Here is a 20,851-nt window from a genome sequence, read left to right as displayed (position 1 = left end):
TGAATAAGGTTTGAGCCATGGATAACAGAGACACCTAAAAATTTTTAAGGAATGGTAATCCAGATTATGACCAAACAACATTTGAAAAGGTGATTTATTTTGTAAAAGTGAGATTGGCAAGCGATTTATCAGATAAACTGCATGTTGACAAGCAAAATATCAAAGAGTCGGTGGAAGTGAAGATTCATGAAGTAAAGTGCGAGCTGTCTCAATAATATGTCTATGACGTCTTTCAGCAAGAGCAACTCTTTGAGGGGTGTATGGAGGGGATAAAAGATGTTCAATACCCTGAGATCTTAGGTATAGATCAAGACTTTTATATTCGCCACCACCATCTGTATAGATAGAAAGAACTTTCGTATTAAAACGACGTTCAATTAATGCTTGAAAGTTTTTGAAAAGGTTTGTAACCTTACTTTTATTCTTTAATGTGTAAAGCTAGGTGTATTGGGTATACTGATCCACAAAAATACAATAGTATAATTTCTTGTCAATCGATTGAACCGGAGAAGAACCCCATAAATCACTAAATATTATTTGAAATGGTTTGGTACTTGACAAACTAAAGTGTTTAAAAGGATGGCGATGGGCCTTATTCGAGGAACAAGAATTACAAACTAAATTTTTTTTTGCGAGCAAGGTAGCGAGAATTTATTCAAAAGAAAATTTAACACTCTTACAATAGGATGACCCAATCGACTATGCCAAGTAGAAGTGGATGCGCTGGTGGAGGTCAAATGCACTTGAGGAGAAGACACACAAGGTAAATTTGGCCACTCATAGAGACCTTCCTTATTCTAACTGTGCACCAATGAAGTTAGCGTTTTCAAGTCATTCACAAAAAAAGGGAAATAATTCAATAGAGGTTAGGTTATCTTGACAAAATTTAGAGACAGAGAGTAAATTGCATTTAATGCTAGGAGCACAGAGAGTGTTAGAGAGTTTAAAAATTTATTTGATGCATTTAATTGAGTTGAACCAGTGTGATTTATTGGTATTTTGTTACCATCAGCCATGGAGACCTGCTCCATCCCATTGTATGGCTGCAAATTTTGAGATTTGGCAGTGATGTGATGAGATGCACTAGAGTCGAGAATCCAAGGATTTTCTGATGCCCATAATCCTGAAACATAATTGGCTTGCGCCTCAAAGTGATTGTGAGATTTCGATCGACAAACACTAGCAACATGACCTGGTTTGTTGCACAACTGACAGTGAACACCATTAGAAGAGTTGGTGGTGGTCGAAGATCGTTGTGGATTGGGTGAAGTAAAGTGATTGTTGGACCACCACTATTGGTTGTTGCCATTATTATTTCTGGGATGACAATTGGTGTGATTGTTCAAAGTACCAGGCTTGTTGAAGGTAGCAGCAGAGGTAGCAGCAACAGCAGCAGTAATCTGATTGGAAACTTTTTTTGACTCTTCATGTCGAAGGAAAAGCTCATGATCCAGAAGCTTTTCGTAGAGTTCTTTATAAGTAGTAGTGGAGTCACGAGCACGGATGGCTCCAGAGATCTCACAAAACTCTGGACCCAAACCACTAAGGATCTTGACAATAAGTTCAAAGTTGGAGATCGGAGCCCCAACAGTAGAGAGTTCGTCAGAAATAAATCAAACAGTTTGCAAATATTCGATGACTGGCTGGAATTCTTTGGTCAGACGCATAAGTCGATCATGCAGACTGAAAATTCTAGTTTGGGACTTGTTCGCATAGGCGATGTGCAGTGCATCCCAGGCTGTCTTTGCTGAGGTAGCTGTTGTAATAGTTGTGGTAATTATTGGATCAGCAGATGTCATAAGTGCGTTTTGAATGAGTTGGTCTTGTCGAAACCAAAGAGTAAACGCAGGATTGACACTAGGGGCTGTGCCAGTTGTGATAGTGCGAGATGGGGAAGGTATAGACCCATCAATATGACCATAGAGATCAGACCATGCGTAAGCATGGAGAATTGCGCCTTCCACATTGCAAAATTGTGGCTGCCAAGTAATTTAATGGGCAATTGGGACACAAGGTTAAATAGAACAACCATCGGGCTGACGTTGTTTTTAGCATTAATAACTCGAGGAGTGTCTGCCATTTGTGAAGGGTGGGTGGGAGAGAAAAAGAAATCTTACTCGTTAGAGTATAGCGAGGCTTCTGATACCATGTAAAGATGAGTAAAGTATATAAAAGCTTCTATTGATTTCACTGATATGTACGTATATATATACAAGAGAATACAAATTAAGTAAGTAAAGAATCAACTAATAAAGAATTGTATATTCTCCTAAATAGAAACTAAATCACTATGGGATACTGAGATATGAACAATCTACTGAGATAGGAAAGATCAATCATGAGATATCTTCCAAGATAGGATGTATGCGCCAATAGACATCACGAACATTAGTATGTAGGCCAAGTTAACACCCAACATTCAACAAATTTTCACTGGGAACAACTTCTATGGGTATGCAAGTCGAATTGCCTTGATTAGTCATGAGGCGAACAAAGAGATAAACAATGATACCTTAGCCAAGGGGCAAGGGATCACAGATGGAGAATACAAGCTGATTATGGAGCTATTAAACAAAGATACACAAGAGATGAAGCAAGTCAATATGTCATAGCTACTTGTCTATTGTCTCATGTTTTATCAGAAGAATTGATTGTAGATTCTAGTACTTTCCATATTGTAGCAAATAAGGATATATTTTCAAAGAGCCATAAAATAGTTAAATTAGAAAGAGATAAGGTGAATCTTCCTACTGGAGCCAAAGTTGACATATAACACATTGGAGAGGCATTTGTTTTTAAGAATGAAGTTATGAAGGATATATTTGTACCTTATTTCAAATTCAATTTGTTATCAGTATGGCCAAAATCATTAGACAACTTTCTTGTTTTGTCTCTTTCTACCCTGTTTTTTTGTGTATTTTAGGGCCTTTACAGTGGCGGGATGAAGGGAATTGGTAAGGAAAAAGGCTCGAGATCATCGGAACTTGATTGTAAGAGCTTCTGTGGAGCATATCAATTTATGGCATAAAAGACTTGGTCATTTCTCTTCTCAAGCGTTGAAGTCACCAAATCTCTTGAAGAAGAATAAGGACATTGAGTCTTTGAGTAATTGTCATATCCGTCCCTTAACCAAACACACTAGACTAGCATTTTTTATTAGTAATACTAGAGCAGCTGTATGCTTTGATATTGTATATATGGATCTTTGGGACTATATAAAATTTCAACTTTTGATAAGAAATGCTATTTTTGATAATTACGAATGATTGTAGTAGATATATTTGGATCCATTTATTGTAGCTCAAATCTGAAACTATTACGGCTCTCAAACAATTTATATGTAGTAGTTACAGCTTATGGATGGCATGCCCCTTGATAGTAAGGTGTGGAGGATGCGGATTAGGGTAGAGGGTTAGTGGGTAGGAGTTTTTTTTTATATCTATGCCTGTAATTGCTTGTTCGTGGTGTTTCAGTGATGTCTTTGATTTTGAATAGATAATTTATTGTATTACCTTGTGGGTGTCTTGTTTTCTTTATCATCTAGCGGTGTGTTATTCCATTTTTGTTGTGTACTTTTATGTTTTTTTTTTATACTGTTATATCTATTGAAAATATAATTAAATAATAAAAAAGTGTGCTCTCTCTAATAGTTTAAGCTTTTAGATGAGATGATGACACACTTCAACATCGTATCAGAGCACGTAAAGGTCCTGGAATTGAATCTCACCGCCACCCATTATTAAAAGAATTTTCACGTGCTTGGTCCATGAAAAAAAAAAAACAGGCCCTCATGTGAGGGGTGTGTTGAGAATATAATTAAATAATAAAAAAGTGTGATCTCTCTAACATTGTAAGCTTTTAGATGAAATGGTCACACACGTCAACAATATCTATTCTGAACCGGGGTCTATCGGAAATAGTTTCTCTACATTAGCTGATGTAGTGATATGAACTGTGTATACACTTTATCTTCCCCAGACCACTTTGTGTATATACTTTACCCTCCCCAGACCCACTTTGTGGGAATATACTGGGTATGTTGTTGTTGATTAAGAATCACTTTGGTGTTCATGTGAAGACTATAAGGTCATATAATGGTACATAGTTCTTCTAACTCTCAATGCAAACAGTTGTTTCAGATAAAATGATTTTAAAATGTTCATCTTAGAACTAGACTTTTTAATCATAACCATTCACTAACATGATCAAGTAGAAAAATTACAAAAACATGAAGCTCAAGAAACTCATCAGAAGCACCAACCACCAATAGATGTGGAAAGATATCTTGTATAGCTAATCTCTTTACTTTTGATGACTGTACATTATTGTCCTGCATTGTGTGACTTCTCTTGGAGGTATGGTTCTATCTTCCTCTCTTCTGCTTGTTTCATAAATTGATGAATTGAATAGGAGGGTATTGCCAGCCCAAAAACCAAAAGTAATGGCAATATTTTTTTTAAAGAATACTAACATGCCTTTTGTTAGATATAACCCTTTTGTTAAAGCCAAATACTACATGAAAGAAGCTGGATATAGCTTTGAAGAAGTGCATCAAATGCCTAACTTCTCCTTCAGAACAGTGTACAATACAATCCTAGGTGCGTTTCAATAGGTACCTTGGAGGAAGCTACAACAACAACATACTCGGTATATTCCCACCAAGTGGGGTCTGGGAAGGGTAAGTGTATGTAGTCCATACCACTACCTCAACCTCAAATATGGTAGAGAGGTTGTTTCCGATAGACTCCCGGCTCAAAATAAAACAATATAGATGTTCGTGTTATTATGCATTTTAATATTAAAATCTTAATTTGCATGATAATTTATGAACATAAAGGATGTGTTTGGTATGAAGGAAAACATTTTCCAGATAATGTTTTTCAATTTTCTCATTTATGATTGGCTTAAAGGTTTTGAAAAATATTTTCCAAATCAACTAATTTTTTCCTTTCAAAATGTAAGGAAAACATTTTTCAAAACTCTCTTTCAACCTCACTCTTAAGTTGAAATATTCATACAACTCTCAAAATCATCCATCCCAACTCCGACCCTCAATCCCCCGCCCCCGCCCCGCCCCCTACCACCCAAAATTAAAAAAATATTTTAAATTTTTTTCTTATCTCATCCCCTGCCCAAAACCCTACTCCCTTCCAAAAAAAAAAAAAAAAATTAAAAAAAAAATCTGAACTTTTTTCTTACCTCCCCTACCCGACCCCTCCCTTACCAACCTCCTCCTTCCCCCTCCCCAAAAAATATATTTTTTAAAATTAATTTTTTGAAACATTTCAATTTTTTCCTTACCCCACCGTCACTTCCCTACCCCGACCCCCACCCCCCAATACTCCCCATTCAAAAAAAATATTTCAAATTTTTTTCTTACCTCACTCTTTCTCATCTACCCCCCCCCCCCTACTAGCCCCCCCAAGCCCCCAAAAAATTAATTTGTTTTTTAAAAAATCAAAATTGCTTTCTTACCCCATCCTTATCACCTATTTTGACAACCCCAACCCCCACCTACCAACTCCCTCTCCAAAAACAATTAATATTTTTAATTTATTTTTATAAAAACTTCAAAACTTTTTTCTTATCCCACCCTTTTTATCCTATTCGTTCTCATTGTTTTTGCTAAATATATACAAATACTTTTAAAAATATATATTTATCCAATTTGAATAACGATCACACGAATATAAGTAAGAAATAACTTATTTTTCTAGAAAATATTTTTCCTCCTTCATATCGAATGCACCCTAAAAAAAGTATTTTTGGAGATCAAAAATTATTTTTCTAAAATATATTTTTACACTTTAGCTAAACACCAGAATGTATTTTTGTAAAATATTTTTTCATTCACCAACCAAACACTATAAAATATTTTTCGCAAAATATTTTCCATCCATCAACCAAACATTGGAAAACAAGTAAGAAATCAACTTATTTTTTAGGAAAACATTTTCCTTCGTACCAAACACACCCAAAGTGGAGAAAGTGTGTCATTACATTTTAATAACTAACTTCTAACACTTTATTTGTCCATAATCTACCACAATATGCCTTGTAACTTATATGATCATTAGTTGTTGTAACTCCATAGTTATTAGTCGCATGTAACATATGTAACAATAAGACTATTTATCTACCCACATTACTCTAATTGTTAAGAATATGGTGATAGAATGTAGCCTTTAGTAATTTCCAGATTCTCTCATTATTTTGTTGTAACTCTCATGGCTATTAGTGCCATTAGTTTCTTGTAACTCTTGTAACCTAAAGACTATTGATCTTTCCTCTTTACCATCCTTCTTAATTCTTCTTATTCAATACAATGATGAATACATCACCTATAAATAGAGGTGATCTTGCATGTTGTTGTATATACAAGGAAAAATGATAAGCGTGAAAAAGATTATAGTGTGTAGTAGTGAAAGAAAGAGTTGAGACAAAGAAATATTTTAAATCTACAACTATATTCACTATACAAAAGAGAGTTGTATCCTCTTTTGGACTCTTTAATTAATTTGGAGTTGCTTGAGTTGTACATCGTTAATGGATTGTTGTATCCTAGATGGGACAAGTCACGAGATATACTGCTGAATCGGCATAGATTATGCCGCAGTGAATTTGAATCTCCTTAAAGAGAGCTAGATATATGCGCCTCAACCAAAAAGAAGATTATCTTATTTTCTTCAATTTGTGTTCATTTTATTATTTCAACTGTAACTATTATAATTTGTGGTATATTACACCAACACTAGATAAGGAATAATAAAAGAACAAGATACAATAAAAATTATCACTCCCGATAATACCATAGACAAGATTCACCAAGTAGTTTTGGTGGTACTGGTGGTGATATTCTACACTGGGACTTGTTAGTACAATATTATTTACCAAATATATATATATATATATATATATATATATATATATATATTAAATGTGTGAAGACCCTTAGAAAAATGATTTGAACTTTTTGTCCATCATTAAAAGACTCTGCAATAGACAAAATTGTCTTTTCACTTATTTTCTTTAATTATTATTTATTTTTATAACATTTAAAATTAAGGAGTCCTAAAATATTTTTGTAAGAGAGTAATATATTTTAAAAATTGAAGAGTCCTAAAATATTTAGTAAGAAAAAAATATATGGTAGTAAATATTAGGAGAATTAATATTTAAAGAGTTCTAAAATATATGGTAAGAAGAAGAACTATTTTCTCAAATTAAAAATTCAAACCAAATAATATTCTTTTTACAAGACTTTCCTATTCAACATTAAGAACTAGATTTACAATTGAATACTATCCAATACTCATCATATTATAAGAAGAGAAATAATAATCCCATCGATTAATGAACACTTGTTATTGTAGTTTTAAGAAAATATGCCAAAACGACAATAATTTGTTCGTTTCATATTCAAAGATTATAGTTAACGTGATATACGCGTGCAAAGTTCGTACATTTAACTAGTATATATAGAGCAAGATAAATTGAAATCAAAATAAATGCCAGTTAATTTTAAGGAAATAAAGTGGTATTAAAAAAAAAAATTAAGGCAATAACATATATACCTTGACCAATCGTATACTATATGGGTTGAAACTAGCTAAGGTTTGACGAGCAAATTCCACATCTCTAAACCAAGAAAACTTGTCCCCTGTCATAAATATATAAAAAAATATATATAACATTAATTTCTCCAAGAAATTTTTAAAAATGTCGTCGCACTCATGTGTCTAATTATCTGAATATTATGGATTTTTTTGAAAAATATGATTGATTTAAAGAGTCTAATCAACATATAGATTTCTATAAATATAATATTTGGATTTTTATTTTTATTTTTCACAAATGTTTCTTGGTATCACGTGAAAATATATATATTGATCCAACTACAAGAAGCAAAATGCAATAATTAATCAAACCATATATGTAGGATTATTTAGAAATAAATTAAAGGAAACATTGATATTTTTGAAGGATCAGATCAATATATATATGTCTAGAGCCACATGTGCTTCTCTATTCCTTACAAATATCCTTAAAAAATGTCATGCACCGATGTTGAATTATCCAAATATAATGCCTTTTTTGAGGGTTCAAACCAATATGATGGTATTTTTAAAGGATCTGAACAACATATGAGTTTTTATGCAATAAATAGATTTCTCCTTTATTAGATGCATGATATCAAATGAAAATAAATGTACATCCAACCACAAAAAGCAAAGTGCAAATGATTAATTAAATTTAAACTACATTATTCGGATTCTTCAAAAATAATAATTGGCATATCTGTGTTTACTCCTTCAGAAATCACTAATTTAAGTGAACTCGACACTGCACCCGTTAACATTTAAAAGAAATTCAAGCAACACAGTTAATTTATACTCCCTCCATCCATAAATAGTCGCCTCCTATTGACTTGACACACAAATTAAGAAATAGTAAATGATAAGGGTAATTTTTATTATATTATCTTTTGAATATAATAAATTTAATGTTTTGGGAAATACATTGGTCATTGGATAATGAATTTTATTTAATGTATAGGATAAAATGGATAGAAAAGGGTAAATTATTCATTGGTTTTCCAAAGTAGACAAATATTATTCGACATCTATTTTTAACACAGTGAATCAGTAAAGATGGATGGGCGAGGGAGTCCCAGGTTTTTGACTTTTTGGGTACTTACTTTGAAGCAATTGAGGAGTTTCAGGGAGCATGACATCCTTTTGAATGTCAGACATAGCCTTAATGAGCGTTGGTATGAAATTAAACTTGCCATTTTTTTTATTGCCAAGTCTAGGAATATCGACGTTGACGTTGAACTGTGAGCCAGTGGATGGAAAATGTAGATACTCGTGGTTGCGGTCGACCAACTCCAACACAGGAACAACAGCCTGTAGGACTGAGTAAACGGCGTTGCTGGAGAATGTTAAGCTCTTCTCTTCTGAAAATGTTTCATCTCTTGGTACGTACACAGAGTTACTCCTTGATTCTGATAATGGATCTGCATGCATGCACGTACGAAGATTTTTAAAAAATATTGCAAAAATTCAATTGAAGTTTAACTTCTATATATGCAGCATCTGCTAGCCTTGAGAGGTACATTGTTGCACAATGGAATTAAATTACTATGCCTGCTATGTATTACCACAATGACTTATATTTCCTTGTACGCTTTGTGATCCTGGAAGATAGAGACAAAGTGTTAATACTTATGAGCACACACGTTGAACAATAAGACAATTATCACGGTCGGCATATTTTGATCTTTGTGAAGAGGTCTTGCAAACAATTCCAATCCGGCTAAAATAAGTCCCAAATCTTAATAGTGGATTGGGACTTCCTTTATATGATGATGAATGCACAATAAGGTGGCTGAAATCTCTTGTGCCAGAGTTTTGACTGAGCTTGGTATCACTAATTAGAAGCTCCCACTAACTGTCAAAGTAGAAGATCCAAATGGAAGAATAATGTTTGATAAGAAGGTGATTTATGAATGAATACCTGCATATTGTCAAAAGTATCTACAAGTTTCCAAACCACAGAACCTATTGTACCAAAGCCAAGGCAACAGGTACCCAAAGATAGCGCCCTAAACCTGGTGCACAGATCAAGACAGTACCTAAATATGAACCCTTCAATGGTACGTAAGAAGGAGTATCAAAGCACCTCCAGTAGGGATGGGCTTACAACCAGTGTCTCCAAGGTTGGGTCAAGTTGAGTCAGACCACTAGACATGAGGAGGATAAATAGGAGGAGGTAAGAGGTAAATCTACAGCTAGAAGTGTGAAGAAATCTTTGCTAGTGCCTGGGTAAACAGTATTAATGACTTCAATAGGTCAGCGGACATGTAACTATGATAGGGTGGTGGCCTCTGCAAATCTAAACTCTTTGTCTACATGATGCTAGTTACATGAAATATTAGGGGGTTGAAATAAAGTTTATAAGCAAAAAAGGTGTTCATCACTAGTAATAATTTCAGTATTTTAGTACTAAAAGAACATAAAAATAAGGAGCAGAATGTAGGTCAGATTAATTATGAGGAAGAGTTCACCTGTATGTTTATGGGTAGACAACTATGCCTATAGTGATAGGGGAAGGATATGGGTGATATGGAGTTCTGCCTATACACATGTTAGCTTGTAGTTTATTTCAACACAGTGTATACACACTATAGTCCATATTGGAGTCTTGAATGTAAACTTTACTTTCACTGGTAATGCAGGCTTTATACACAAGGAGGAAGAGGGGACTTGTGGATTGATTTGAGGAATCTTCGTAGCTAACAGTGGGTACCATGGATTGCTTTGGGGATTATGATACAATCAAAGTAGTAGAGGATAGAGTGATTGGTACTACTCCAATAGAAGTTGAGCTCAGAGATTTTAATGAATTCTTAGAGGATACAAGAATGTCAGTTCTAAAGACTAGTGGACGAGAGTATACTAGGAAAAATAGTCATACTTATAGCACTATGAATTTATTGATTGGTGAATGCTAGATAGATATTGACAATGGTGGATCCTAGATGCTCTAACCGTTCTCTAGTGAGTTTATTCCTAGCACAAGATGAAGATAGAAGAACAAGGCCTTTCAAATTCCTAAATCACATGGATGATCATGCGAATTTTCCCAAGACTATTGAGAAGTGTGATTTAGAGGTTTTTGAAGGTGCAAGATAGTAGGCATTTGGAGAAATCTTAACTATGTTAAGCAAGCTATAGAGAAACTAAATACAGTTGAGTTTAGGGTTTTTGAAGGCAGAATCAACAGTTTTAGGCAATAACTTGTATTGATGTAAAAGGACATGAGAGTACCAACACAATCTGTAGAGCATATAAAAGATGAGAAACAAATGCAAATGAAAATGAATCTTGAAAAGTGCCTAAATATGGAGGAGAGCATCATAAACAAAAATCAAGGGTGCAGTGGATCAAATTAGGAGATGTTAATACAACATATTTTCATCCCAATTTGAAGCAAAGGTTAGCTCAAAATAGGTTAAACATGCTAACAAAGTCAACATGGTTGGTCGTTACTCGACCTGAATAAATTGCAGATAAAATTATTGGGTACTAAAATCCCTACTGCGGTTCTATGATGAGCAATCTCCCTTGGTCAATTCATTAATAATGAAAGATAGGGTTGTATTGAATAGAGACCAACAATTGTTACTAATAAAGTCTGTATCTGGAGTGGGGAGTGATCATTACTATTCATATCCTATGCAGGTAGGGTACGAGTGATTAAACATGTGCTCTTTTCAATCCAAATCTTTTGAGCAAAATATTTTTATCCCAAAGAATGTGAGCAAGTACATAGAACCATTTGTAGGAACTTTCTTTGAGTCTGGAGGAGTTGATTCTTTCGGGAAAACATTGATTGTCAAGGAATTAAACTTTATGTTGGACAAAAGTTGTTGGTTATTTGAATTTCTTCCTAGACATTGCCACATGGAACAAGGCAACTGAGTGTAAACTGTTGTGGAGCCTAAGTAGAAAGAAAGGCAAAAAGTGAATTCAGTGAGTGCATATATATATGTACTATTGGAAGCTTAAGTTAATATGAGAGATACAACCTAAGCAGGAATATTGGATAGTGCAAAAGATTCTTAAAGCCCAAAATTACTATGAGGAGGTAGGATGGGATGAAGAGGAACTTCTAAGTTGGCCAACCTTCTTAGTAAACAAGATGTATCTGAAGATGAAAAAGAGCTCCAAAAGATTGACCGGAGAAGGTTAGTATGCAACAATGCTATATATATTAAGCCCTTAATGAGAGTTTGCAAATCAGAGAAACGTTAGCCACTTGCAGTGTGTAACTTAGGGACTAATAGTAGTAAACACCTGTTTTTCTTATGCTTGTATTAATACCTCATTATGAGAACAGATTCTGCACTAGATGCACATAGATAGACATGCTAGAGGGATAAAGTAACATGTTTGCTTATGAAATAATGTACTACTACCTTTTTTGCTTCTTGGTCTACCAGTTCTGCACCTTCTAGGATAAGGTAATTCTTTTCCACCAAGTACTGGTCTTTTACCATCACCATTTCCATCAGGATCACCAATATCGTTATAAACATCATAGTCATAAATCCTCTCAAATTTTATTCTTTCTCCAAATCCATCACCTCTCACTGTCACAAGTTCTTTCTCCCTTAACCTCTTTAGTCCACTTGGAGTTTGAGATGGTATATATGACTGCAGCCATGCGTAGAAAGAAATATTAAATGTTGAAGACATAATTAAATAAATAAAAATATAGTTGATCTGACAAGTAATTTAATAAAATAAGAATTTATAATTTGTGATTTAGAATAAGTCATACATTTTTTTGTTACTTTCTATCTTTTCATTATCTCAAAGCTAATTTGATTTTCTTTTGAACAGGCCTAAAAGCTTATTGGGATTGTAAAAAAGTGGCTCTAGATAATATTCATGATTTGGTGCAAGATCAAATCAAATTAAAAAATTGATATTTATTTTTGTTTGATTTTAAATTTTAAAAATAGAGATAATATTTAGTTTGGTTTTAATTTTACTAAGAAAATTGGAAAAATAATTAAATCGAACCGATAAATTATATACATAAATTTTAAAATTATTTAAATATATATTATTATTATTATAAATAATTATAAATATTTATACATTTTAGTCATTAATTTGATTTTAATCTACTTATTTCACATGCACCTTAATATTTTTAAATTTCATGACATAAGAATAAACCCAACATTCTAAGTTTAAGTGTCTATATGTGGCATGAAGTTATCATTTTTTAAATTTTTTTGCTATGATATCTATTTATTCTTCAATGGTTTGATCCTTTGATTTTTGAAGAATTAAATATTTTACTTAAAGTTGTATATTACTTCTGTGAATTATTAGTTTGGACAAAGAAATCTCGCCTAATGAATCAAAATTTTTTATTGTGTCTCCCCAATTGTATGAGATAGAAATAATTTGATAATGATTTATGGATAAATAAAGTATAAATAAAAACAGAAGGGGGAATTTTGGCCAAACCTTATTAGTGAAGAAAATCCTTTTTTCAGGATTATCAAATTTTGTATGGACCCAAGAGTTGCAAGTAATATTAACTTTACCATAGGGGAATCCATCGATTACTATATTCTTCACATATATTTCCTTTTGGTGCTCATTTTCTACTGAAACTGCACCAACCCCCCCAAAGTCTTCAGGAATTACAAAATTGGCCTCATAATGTGTGTCACCATCCACATCTCGTCCACGTTTTGCAAAAGTCCTAATGCTTGGCTTCTCAGTTCCTGTCTCTTTAAAGAAAAATATATAGGGAACAAAATAATTAATAACAATGTTTAAAGAATTACAATTAAATAGAACTTGGAGAACATTAGAGGGAGAAATTAGCATAAAACTTAAAAGAGAGGGAGAGGTACTTGAAAAATTATGAACTAAGAAAATAGCATAAAAGTGATTAAATGTAATACCCCACATTATTATTGAAATTAAAAAAAAAGAATTTTTGTAAAGGGAGTAATTATATATAGGAAGGGAGTGGCCCATTCTTTTTCATTTTTATTGGGCTTAATAATGTAAGGGAAATGGCATGGCCCAATCTTCCACTATTATGCTGAAATGGGAATATTATGTATATCTAAAAATTACATAAATACATAATTTATGTTTTTAATATTACAAAAAATCTTAACTCCCTAAACATATTACAAAAATCCCAACATATATACAGAATGTTATGTACATGTTGGCTATGTTACATATATTAATAGGGAGAGAGAATAAAGTAATTAAAAAAGTGGGAGAGAGTGTAATTACTTCCAAAAGAGTTGGTATTTAAGTTATTTATATTATATATATGTGTGTGTTAAGGGCTTAGATGCCCATTACCTTAGGGTTACTACAATAGATAGAAAAGGCATACTTCTGCCTAGCTACGGTCAAACCAGAAAAAAAAAAATCAAGTCTTTTGTTCTGTGAAAGAAAGGATAAGCTTAAGGGTTGATTGAAAAATTATTTCGGATTAAGGTAAATTTGTTTCTATATCTTTATTGTAAATTTTAGTCAAGTTAATTTGATTTGGGTATTGAAATTTAGTTACTAAAGACAAGAATTTTGGGTAATAAGATGTTGTTTTGGATACAAAGTTTAAGAAATTGAAGGTTAGCATAAAACCTTAAGGGTTGGGTAGTTCAATTTTATCATGAAATTAGTCCAAACAAGAGTATTAACTTGAGATTGATATGATATGATTTTAGATTCGATCGAAGGGAGTCCTATCTATTGTTCGAGGTAACAAGTTGGTATTCCGGAAATTGTACTGTGAGTAGTAATCTTACCACGATTTTTGTATCTATTCATGTTTTTGATAAAATAATGAGTTATGATATACTTTGAAATTGTATGTGGGACAAGTCCTTTATTTGATATGATATTGAAACAGTTATTTGAGATATGATTTTGATATAATATTGAAAAAGTTATTTGAGATATGATCTTGATATGATATTGAAAAGGTTATTTGAGATATGATCTCGATATGGTATTGAAATGCTTATTTGAGATATGATCTTGATATGATATTGAAATGTCTATTTGAGATATGATCTTGATATGATATTGAAGTGGTTATTTAAGATATGATATTATTACGGTGAATATTTTCACTTACATGAGAAATAAGTATTTTTGACATGTGTTTTTACTCAAGTTTATATGTAACATGATTTGATATGAACTTTAAATGATACGTATTATTCTGAAAAATGTTTTCATATGAATATCCTATAGTTTACAAAGTGTTTATAAATGGGAGTATACCTTGATTTGAATCCATAGCTAACGGCGGGATCGTTAGACCTGGTGCACCTTGTATTTACTGATGTTTGTTACAGCCCCCGCTAGTGGAAAGATAAAACTAGCATACTGATATGATATTTGACTCTTTTATGATGGGTCCATTGAAGAATGCCACACTGATTACATGATTCATTCTTGGAAACCTCCCAAATATGTAATATTTGATGTGATACGATCCTTTTTAAAGTTTATTACTGAATTATTGGTTCACTTGGCTTACATGAAACAATGATATTGATTATTGATACTATTTTCTGAAAAAATATTTATTTCACGATGTTTTCTGACTTGTCCCCATTAAAACTGTTGTGGTTAAGTTTATTACTCACTGAGCTAGCAGCTCACTCCTCGCTATTATTTTTTTTAGAGAACGCAGGTGACGGTGAGAATCGCGTTGGCTAGAGGATCCGAGCGGCATATTCCTGGTGAGCCCCGCAATTGTTCGCGTGGGCTATAGTTTAATTGGTCGTTATGTTTCTTTTTCTTGAAAAACTCTTAGTTTGCTCTATAGTCATGTCTTTAGAGTTTTGAGTCTTTCGTTATTTTGAAATATTAAATCTTCTCTCATTTTTTGAGATGGTTTTCGTATAATTAGTTGGAGGTATTGGTGAATTGTGTTGGTGTTTGTGTGGTTCTTGTGATGTTGGGTTGTTTTGTGGTTGAATTGAGACAGAAATTTTTTTTGTTAGGTCCAAAAGCAGGGGAAATTCTACCCGATTTTCTGTAGAATTTTGATGAGGCTTGCTTTGGCGTCCTAAACTCCTTAGCGCCGGTCATGATCCTATTTTGGATGGTGACATTAAGACAAAGGCGGATTCAATATTTTGAGTTTTATAAATTCCTATATAGTGATTTTAAAATAATATATTAAAAGATAAGTTTACAGGTCGATATTTATTTATAGATAGCCAGTGCATTTTTTAGTTTGTATTTAGATATGCGACATGAAGTCATGATTTTAAATCAATGTATGTTTGGGTATGCGATTTGAGATCATAATTTGGAATCGTGATTTTAACTTCCAAATTCTCTAGAAAAACATGATTTCTATTCCAAGCCATAATTCATAAGTTTATATTTTATCAAAAAAGGACTTCTATCAAAAAAGAAGAATTAATCCATTATTTCAAATTTTGAAAAAAAAAAAAAAAAAAACACTCGCGACATGAAGAAATTGTCTGTACCACGCATGAAAGGATTATATTAATAAAGAATAACCAGTTACTACTATTATTGACTAGTATATCTTTAATAAATTATGTCTATTTACAAGTTTATAAATACAAATATTTATTTATAAAAAGAACATAGAATTATTCACTTTATCAATGTTGCGCTTTAGGATATTTTGATATTTTGTTATAGACTAGCTATGACTTGCTCACTTGTGAAGATTACATAAAAATTGAAAATTTTTGATAGTTTCTAAAACTTTAAAATTAGATATTCGAAAAATAATTTTAAAATTAACTTTAAATTTTTTATTTTTTTTTACCCTTAGAATTTAGCGAAGATATATTATTGAAATTGCGAGCTTAATCTAGCGATAAAGGTTTTAGATATGGGATTGTTATGGAAGGAATGTTGTTCGGAGATGAATTGAGTACCGCAATTGCGAAAGCCATGGAAAAAGCACGAAGGAGTGTTGATAATAGTGAATAGGAATTTTGTTTCGGAAGAAATTAAAATGGCGGAGGTGAGATTCGTTACTCACAATTTTCAACATATATAATTTTGTAATTATTTATAATTAGAAAAAAATTAACTTTAAAAAATTTGGAAAATCTCTAAAAAATAGCCACATTTTGCTGGAAAACTCACATTTTATAGTCATATTTTACATAATTACCATTGTATTCAATTTGCGCCCGCTGTATTCAATTTGCGCCCGCTGTATTCGATTTTATCAATAATCTGTATTCATATAAAATATAAATACAGTACAATTTAGCTGGTGTATTCGATTCACAGCCGTTGTATTCACTTTTACTCAGTGGTCTGCATTCATAAAAACATAAATACACTACATATTTAGTCTTGCCAAAAACACTACCATTTTTTCTTTTTTATTTTTTTTATATTTTTTCGTTTTCGTCTTTTCCTCATTTTTCTTATTTTTTCTAATTTTTCCTATTTTGTATATATATATATTTTTCTCTCTTCTATCTCTCTTTTTTTTTTTTTTTTTTTGTACTTTTTTTCTTTATCATTTTTTGTCCTATTTTATATTTTTGTATTTTTAAAAGATAGAACCACTCGAGCACAAGTCATTGATGATAACGTAACTACCATAATTGTTTATCTATTTGTAGTCACGCCGTCATTTATATTTTTGCATTCATTGATACAACTGTATTTGTATTTGTATTTTAAAGTTCGCGCTTGTATTTGTATTTATATTTTGTAGTTCGCGTTTATATTTATATTTTATAGTTCACACTTGTATTTGTATATTTTAGTTCACACCATCATTTATATTTTATATAATTCGCACTTGTATTTTAAAGAACTGTTTTGTATTTGTATTTTATAGTTGACTGTATATTATATTGGATTATATTTGTATTATGATTTTATTGTGTTTGTATACTTAGATTATATTTGTATTTGTATTCCATTTTCGTCGATGTTTTTAATTTTTAAAGTTTTGTATTTGTATTTGTAAATTGATTGCATATTGTATTTAACCATGATTATGTACAATTTATCATTAGTATTTGTATACAAACAAGTAAATGCATCAATTGCCTACAAACAAGTAATGCATTTACTTGTATACAAACAAGTAAATGCATTAATTGTATTTTCTTGATTCTAAAATGTATAATTATGCGATGTATCATTTGATACAAGTGTACCATTTTGTATTTATATGTCAAAATTATTATTCGTATTTGTAAATAAATAAATATCACTTGATACAAATACAATTACAAACAAATGAAACCAATGATTTTAAAAATACAAATACATATTATATTTATATATATATATATTGTATTTTTATAAAAAAAATTGTATTGTATTTATTTGTATCAATATAAATAAATACAAACAAGTATTCGTAAAAAAGAAAATCAATCGTTCCTTTTCAATAATTAAAAAATACAAATGATAGTTCACACTTGTATCTATATGTTATAGTTCGCATTTGTATTTGTATTTTATAGTTTTCACTTGTATTTGTATGTTATAATTCGTCTTGTTATTTATATTTTATAGTTCACACTTGTATTTGTGTTTGTTAGTTCGCACAAATGAAAAGAAGGAGAAAAATAAAAAGAGAAAAAAAGAAAAAAAAAGGAGAAAAAACGTGAGAAAAAGGAGAAAAAATACAAAAAAAAGGAGAGTAATAGAAAATAGAGAAAAAAATAAAAAGAAAAAAAAAGAAAAAAAATATAAAATGAAAAAAAAGACAACAAAAAAGGAAAAATTGAAAAAAGAAAGAAGAAAGAGAAAATAAAAAAGGAAAACAAAAAATGAAGAAAAAGGAAAAAAAAAAGAGTAATAGAAAAAAAAACAAAAAAAAGGTAAAAAAAGAAAAAGGAAAAAATACAAAAGGAAAAATAGAAAATGAAGAATAAAAAATTGAAACATAGTTCACACTTATATTTGTATTTGCTAGTTCGCACAAATAAAAATAAGGAGAAAAATAAAAAGAAAAAAAAATTGAGAAAAAGAATAAAAAATACAGAAAAAGAAGGAGAGTACTAGAAAATGGAGAAAAAAATAAAAAGAAGAAGGAAAAAATAAAAAGGAAAAGAAAAAAAGACAACGAAAAAGAAAAAATTGAAAAAAGAAAGTGAAAAAAAAAAGAAATGAAGAAAAAAGAAAATAAAATGAGTAATAGAAAATAGACCAAAAAACAAAAAAAAATAGAAAAAAAGAAAAAAATAAAAAAAATACAAAAGGAAAAAATGAAAACTAAAAAGAAAAAAGTGAAAAAAGAAAGAAAGAGAAAACGGAAAATAAAGGAAAAGAAAAAATAAAGAAAAAAAAGAAAAGTAATAGAAAATAGAGAAAAAAAATACATGAGAGAGACTATAAATTGTAATTATGAAAAATTAATAGGCAAGAGGAGGCTATGAATTGTAATTAATTGAAACTAGGCTAAATAAGGTAATTAGGAGTCAATATTGATTAAGTTATGTAATTATCCCAAAAAATTTTGTTAGCCTTAGTGAAATGATTTATAGTTACATAAATATCTAAGGTTCATTTTAAGCCACAATTTTAAAAGTCTTCCTCTCTTTCTTAAAATTTTGTGTCAAGTCAAACATTGTTACATAAATTAGGGCGGAGAAAGACTATAGTTTAAACAAATATTAAGGTAACTTTGACATAAATTTTGGATCAGATTTTGAAAGTTTATCTTTAAATATATATTTGGCCATGAAATTTTTTTATCAAATTTTCAAAATTATTCAAATATTTTCAAGTTCCAAAAAAGGGGCTCAAATTACTTTTATTTTTATTTTGTGGGACTTCTACAAAAGTTTTTAAAAAAAGGAAAAATCAAGTTATAAAATGTATGTTCAAAAGCAATTTCAGTAAAAATTCTAATTTTCAAGTTTTAAGTTTAAAATTTATATGGCCACATAGAGCTAAGTTATGAATGCAAAATTTCACAAGTTGAAACCATCAGGTATAAACTCAGGTTCTACTTTTCTGGCTTATTGGGATACTCACATAGAGGAAAGAATGATCAATTTAACACCATTAAAGAAATTTCTTGTTTTGCCACTACTCTGGCTTCGACCAGCAAATAATAAATTAATGAAATACAGAGAGAACACACTTTTATTTACTTACGAAGGAAATTAATGAGTGAATTAATATTATACTTACTGGGATCAAGCTCAGCAGCAACAATCCACAATAGGAGTGATTTACCAAACAAATCATCAAGTCGTCTTGATAAACCTAAATTAGTTCCTCCAACATTTTTTTGAACATTAACCACTATTTTAACATCAGGGGATTTTTTTTTAGAACTAAGTACAGCCTTAGTGCTATTTGTAGAACTAAGTACAGCCTTAGTGCTATTTTTTTTTCTTCTTTGGGTCAAGAAGATATATGCTTTGGTTTGTATTATGGTCCCTAAGGAGTTCTCTTTATATAGATGGAGTTTTGCCTATGTAACTATGTGTTCTTTTTGGTTGTCCTTCGGCTTGTAAAACTCTTGCATGCAGTGGCGAAATAAAAAATTTTCAAGATTTAATATATATGCATGTTCTATTGTATAATTCTTCATATACATAATATAATTTTTCGGTGTCCAAAGAATGAGTTATATAGAATTTGAGTGGATCGAAATAGATTGAGTTGATAAATAAGTGGTTAAGTCAAAATGGGCTAAGACGTTGAGTAAATAGATGATTTTTTACTGAGGTTGAAACGGGTTGCCAAAAGTTATTTAGGTTGAAAAAGGATAAATCATGGTCATAGCACTATTGATTTGTCCTAAAATTACTTGGACCGAAATGAATTGGAATATATACGGGACCGAAATGTATTGAGGTGAAAGGGGGCCCTAGGGCCTAGAGGAAGAATCTTTATAAGATTTTGAGGTATGTAGCTTATAGTTACTATTTGCTGACTCATAAGACTAGAGAGGAAAGTGACATTCATAAGATTGTCATTATCATTTTGTAAATTTTATAAGCAGAAACTAATTATATGGTACTAGAATTATTTTTTCTTTGGAGAGAGAGAGAGAGTGTGTATTTGAGACGGAATTACATGCATGCATGTTGAAGATGATTGTGATAGATCAATGATCATGTTGAAGATGATTGTGATAGATCTATGATCATGTTGAAAATAATTATTAGTTTTGATCTGTCCATAATTAGGGGTGTGTAACATACCTGGTTCAACTATTTAGGTATTGTTACATGCATGTTGAAGATTATTATGATAAATTAATAATCATGTTGAAAATAATAATTATTGGTCTTGTTCTGCCCATA

At 31.1% G+C, this 20,851-nt stretch overlaps 1 protein-coding gene and 1 long non-coding RNA gene across 2 annotated transcripts in view; one reads left to right on the top strand and one right to left on the bottom strand.

Annotated features, from left to right (window-relative positions):
• Positions 1-20,851, bottom strand: part of LOC107843096 (linoleate 13S-lipoxygenase 2-1, chloroplastic-like) — a 43,620-nt gene that overhangs the window by 16,333 nt on the left and 6,436 nt on the right. The window contains exons 8-13 of the mRNA XM_047412647.1: positions 19,728-20,013; positions 13,047-13,315; positions 11,981-12,218; positions 9,161-9,196; positions 8,699-9,016; positions 7,575-7,660 (exon numbers count right to left, since the gene is read on the bottom strand). Coding sequence (XP_047268603.1) covers positions 7,575-7,660; positions 8,699-9,016; positions 9,161-9,196; positions 11,981-12,218; positions 13,047-13,315; positions 19,728-20,013 — 1,233 coding nt within the window. The remainder of the gene's footprint in view (positions 1-7,574; positions 7,661-8,698; positions 9,017-9,160; positions 9,197-11,980; positions 12,219-13,046; positions 13,316-19,727; positions 20,014-20,851) is intronic.
• On the top strand, positions 13,848-15,452 carry LOC107874190. Its single transcript, XR_001675523.2, has 3 exons — positions 13,848-14,048; positions 14,279-14,342; positions 15,247-15,452. It is a non-coding gene; the product is annotated as an uncharacterized LOC107874190 (long non-coding RNA).

The sequence above is a fragment of the Capsicum annuum genome, chromosome 1 (assembly GCF_002878395.1).
Source record: "Capsicum annuum cultivar UCD-10X-F1 chromosome 1, UCD10Xv1.1, whole genome shotgun sequence".
NCBI lineage: Eukaryota > Viridiplantae > Streptophyta > Magnoliopsida > Solanales > Solanaceae > Capsicum > Capsicum annuum.
The sequence above is the reverse complement of the archived record's forward strand: the minus strand, read 5'-3'. Positions and strand labels throughout refer to the sequence as shown.